Here is a 5,019-nt window from a genome sequence, read left to right as displayed (position 1 = left end):
GTATATTCATGAAATGCACATATCCCTGATCATTTCTGAAAGCAGCAATGGCATTGGCAGACCAGGAGAGACCATCGGAGATGTTGCTCCCAGGAGTTTAAAGCTTTGAATACTTTCCCTACAACGTTTGTTCCTGAATACTTGGAGACGCTTTCAATCGCAGGCGGGGTGTTTCCACGGATTGCCTTTGTTGATTGAAGACCTTTCAGATAAATTGAGTCAGCCAATGCTCGTTTAATTTAATCTGGAGGAAACAGATGCTCATGAGAAACAAACATGGTCATTCCTCACAATTAGTTTTCTTTCTTCCTTTCCTCCTTTTGTGTTTCGTTCCTTCAACTTGTTGATGAAGTGCCTGTCTGCCTAGGACGAGTAAAAGATGGAGGGTGTAACGAAGGAGTGCAAACATTTAGCAGATTCATCTGTTAAAGACAGAAAGCAACCATTAAACAAACAGCAGCTTAAAACTTTTTTGTTTGATGTTTTCTTTCTTGAGCAGCTGCAGCTTAGTTACCAGAGAACTTAAATGCTTTGATTTTTTAGTTTATTCTCAGCTTACATTTCCACTCACCTACTCACTCTTCCTTACCGTCATACCCTCACACACAAGATGCATGCATTGTTGGTACTGCAAGTCAAGTGCTGAAGGTCCCATAAAGCATCGTGCCCTGCACAATGTTTTCACATTCTGGGACTGTTCCTATCTCTTCCACTCTTATGAGGAGGTTTGAGCCTGTGGATAAGGAGATTCATTGCAGTGTACAATTTTTAAACAACTCTGATAAATAAGCAACATTATTGTTAGTACAAAAAACAGAAGAAGAAGAAAGAAATGCAGCAATAAATAACATCTCACATGAGATGATTTTGAGGATTTTCCAGCTGTTGGTTTCATGCTGTTTGGAAAATAATGGGTGGATTAACACCAGCCATAGACTGACAGGTGTGGATGGGATACACCTTTTCACTTTTTAGTCACGCATCAGTGCCTTTTCAGATACCGGTAACTGAAATTATTGTTGTATCAAATGAGGAAAGACAGGGAAGACCTGGACAACAAATCAACTTTGTCATCTGCACCTGTGGGATATTTCTATTCATGGCGCCCACAATAACCATGTGTTTCTGAAAATAAGTAGATAATTTAATTAAAGCATTGGAAATTAACCCAATCAAATACTGTTTTTTAAATAAAATTTGCTACATAACAGCAAATCTGGCGATAAGCAAGTGGGCCAAATGTGCAAAAAACAAAACAAAAAGAAAACTACACAAATCTCATTAGATAGCTGATGTCTGCACCAGAAATCACTGCTGTCTTCCTTTGCAACATTTAGTATCATTATTTTAATTTACTCCTTTATTTGTGCCTTCAGCAAAGATCTGACATTAATATTGTTAAACCATAATTATGACAGTCGCTAGCCTTTTCAGCACCCCGGACAGCAACCAACAAAGGGTCTTAAAACTGAGAAAGGTCTTTGCAGAAATCATCACTGAATTTACAGAACAGTAGTTTGATATTTTGATGTTTTGTGTTGAAAATAGATGCTATATGGTGGATAACTTGAAGGTTATCCTCTGGCTGACAGGGAGCCAGTGGAGAAAATGGAAGACCAAGGTGATGTGGTGAGGTGTTGGTGAGAGCGTACATTCCACCCTCACCCTTTCACTCTTCCTTATTATTTATCCTCCATCCTAATCCTTTACTCCCAACCCCTCTGTCCCCTTTCCATGAAACAGACCATTCATTGACTGAAAGGAGAAGAAACTGATTGTTCACCCTCATCCACATTTGCACTCTCCATTGTGGTGTGTGGTCCTGGCCAAACAAGGTAGACTATATTGCCCAGTGGAATTGTATTTGCTGAATGTAAAACCTGGTCACGTTTTAGATAAGCAAGGCAGGGATTACTTTGTGTGATTATATCTGAGTAAACGGGCGATGCTGCGTACTATAGATGCCCTCGTGACATTCATTATGTCAGTACAAAGATATATAAGGTTGGTATGCTTTGTTATCGTGTGTTCTTTGATATCGTGACTATTCCTATTTCATCATCTCTTGCTTTTTATGCCTGTGTCCTCTCAGGCACCCCCTCTGTTTGCTCTTCCGCACAAACGTTGGGACGCACATATTATTATTATTATCTTATGAGACGCTTTCAATTTCAGATGAGATCCCAAGATTTGGACATTGTTTTGTGTTGATTATTTAAAAAATAAGTCATAAACAATTGTAATCATAATTAACCAAATGCATTATTTTAACTTGACAATAAAAGTCCTAAATTTGGTTGTATCCAGACACGCGGGAGTATATTTCAGTCATCTGGGGGAATAAACTGGGATCTGAGATGACTATCCAAATTGAAAATGTCCTATCTGCCAGCAATGACCTTGTTTAAAAACGACTCTTCACTAACCAGGTATGCGTGTGTGCGCGTGTCAGTGAGTCTACATGACAGGGAGAGGGGCACGCCCAAACTCGCTGTGTTAAATGACGCCTGTCTGTTGCTTCTTCATGACCGTCGGTGCGTCCTGCGATTGGCGAACAGGAGTGAAAGAAAGCCAGGGTTGGCGCGCCGTGGGCGGGTGGAACGCCTGTTTATAAACCCAGATCTTTCCTCGTGGGCGGGAACAGCAAAGTAATGAGTGAAAGTAAAGCGCACGAGCGAGAGGAAAAAGTGATAGAGAAGGGGAGGCGTGGAGGAGACGAGGTTTTTGCGGCGGCTGTGGTTGACCGGGGTTCGCGGAGGGGGCGAGGCGGCCGCCCCTGAATTCGTCTCCAACCGCGTATGGACGACCACCTCAGCCTCCTGCAATCACCCCCGCCGAGCGTGACCAAAACCAGGGGCGACAACCTGGTGAACCACGGATACACAGAGACAGAGGCCGACGTCATGACTGTTGTGGCGTGTGACAACATGCTGGAGGAGTCGGCTGCTCTCCCGGGCCACCACTCTCTGGACCGATATGAACCGGATCACGAATGCTGTGAGAGGGTGGTCATCAACATCTCAGGGTTACGCTTCGAGACGCAGCTCAAGACTCTGTCACAGTTCCCAGAGACGCTGCTGGGGGACCCCAAGAAGAGGATGAGATACTTTGATCCTCTCAGGAACGAGTACTTTTTCGATCGGAACCGACCCAGTTTTGATGCCATTTTGTATTACTATCAGTCCGGCGGGCGCATCAGAAGACCTGTTAATGTACCCATTGACATCTTCTCTGAGGAAATACGCTTCTATGAGCTTGGTGAGGAGGCTATGGAGAAGTTTAGAGAGGATGAGGGATTCATAAAGGAGGAGGAGCGGCCGTTGCCAGAAAACGAATTTCAAAGACAGGTGTGGCTGCTGTTTGAGTACCCGGAGAGCTCGGGTCCCGCCCGGGGAATAGCAATAGTGTCCGTCTTGGTTATTCTCATTTCCATTGTTATCTTCTGCTTAGAGACATTGCCGGAGTTCAGGGACGAGAACAGGGATCCGATCACCATAGCACCTGTGATTAATGGCACGATTCCATATTTCATCAGCCCCTTTTCAGACCCATTCTTTGTGGTGGAGACACTGTGCATCATCTGGTTCTCCTTCGAGTTGCTGGTGCGCTTTTTTGCTTGCCCAAGTAAAGCCACGTTTTCCAAAAACATAATGAACATCATTGACATTGTGGCCATCGTCCCCTATTTCATCACCCTGGGCACAGAGCTGGCGGAGAGACAGGGGAACGGACAGCAGGCCATGTCATTAGCAATTCTGCGCGTAATTAGGCTTGTTCGGGTTTTTCGCATATTCAAACTCTCGCGTCACTCCAAGGGGCTTCAAATTTTAGGACAGACTCTAAAGGCCAGTATGCGTGAACTGGGCCTGCTTATATTTTTCTTGTTTATTGGTGTCATCCTCTTTTCCAGTGCTGTCTACTTTGCCGAGGCCGACGACCCAGAGTCGGGTTTCAACAGCATTCCGGACGCTTTCTGGTGGGCTGTTGTCACCATGACTACTGTGGGATACGGGGACATGCATCCCGTGACAATCGGGGGAAAGATTGTGGGGTCTTTGTGCGCAATCGCTGGTGTGTTGACTATTGCTCTGCCAGTCCCTGTCATCGTGTCCAATTTTAACTACTTTTACCACAGAGAGACAGAGGGCGAGGAGCAGGCACAGTATCTCCACGTGGGCAGCTGTCAACCTCTGACAGACACAGAGGAGCTGAGGAAGACGCGCTCCTCTTCCTCCCTAAGCAAGAGCGAATACATGGTGATAGAGGAGCATACGATCAACAGCGCGTTCAAACAGCAACCCAACTTCCCCACTACCGCCCAGAACAACTCGCAGAACTGTGTGAATATAAACAAAAAGATTTTCACCGACGTATAGCCAGTTTTAGCATTGTAGCCCTGCACACAGAAAGAGGTGGCGAGCCAACACACAGCTGGTTCTGTAGCGCACCGGTGAGTGGAAACAGCGGTAGATCAGATGGGGAATAGAGAAAGGGACAAAGAAACAAAGAGCGCGCACTGTCTGCTCAGATAAGCTGCTACGTGTCTATTTAAAAAAAAAAAAAAATCGGGATTTATTTTCATTTCTGTGACATGAATTCATAATCCTGTATGGTTCCATTCGTGCTTGCATAAAGTGAAAGAGCCATTCCTTAAAGTATCTGGTTTACTGTTCCTCTCAGACACGGGGGGGTAACCTGTTGTGCGTTGTGCAGTAGCCAGTTTATTATCACAACAGGTAGAAATAGAAGCTTTATAACTGTGAAAGATGAATACAAATGTATGTTTCACGAAGGACACTCACTGTATTATCATGCGTTAAGAGCCGTGAACCTTCAGTGGCCTGTGTATAATATCCAGTCATTTAAATATGCCTGTGTTGAAACACATGTAATGTCTGAAAAGGATAGTTCAGCATATATTATCTCAATTAGACCGTTTTGTGCTATATGCCTTTATCGTGCGTTAAAGTCTAGTCCAAATGCTGTCTATAAAATACTTCCCTATAATTCATAGATATG

At 44.3% G+C, this 5,019-nt stretch overlaps 1 protein-coding gene across 1 annotated transcript; it reads left to right on the top strand.

Moving 5' to 3' along the window:
- Nucleotides 1–2,583: 2,583 nt before the first annotated feature.
- LOC306755179 (potassium voltage-gated channel subfamily A member 3) lies at nt 2,584–4,376 on the top strand (the record flags this gene model as incomplete). Its single annotated transcript, XM_079239470.1, has 1 exon — nt 2,584–4,376. The coding sequence occupies exon 1, from the start codon at nt 2,799–2,801 to the stop codon at nt 4,374–4,376; it is 1,578 nt and encodes a 525-aa protein (XP_079095596.1). The 5' UTR covers nt 2,584–2,798.
- Between the last annotated feature and the right edge of the window lie 643 nt (nt 4,377–5,019).

Source organism: Telmatherina bonti, assembly GCF_933228915.1.
Source record: "Telmatherina bonti genome assembly, chromosome: 4".
NCBI lineage: Eukaryota > Metazoa > Chordata > Actinopteri > Atheriniformes > Telmatherinidae > Telmatherina > Telmatherina bonti.
This window is presented reverse-complemented; position numbering and strand designations above follow the sequence as displayed.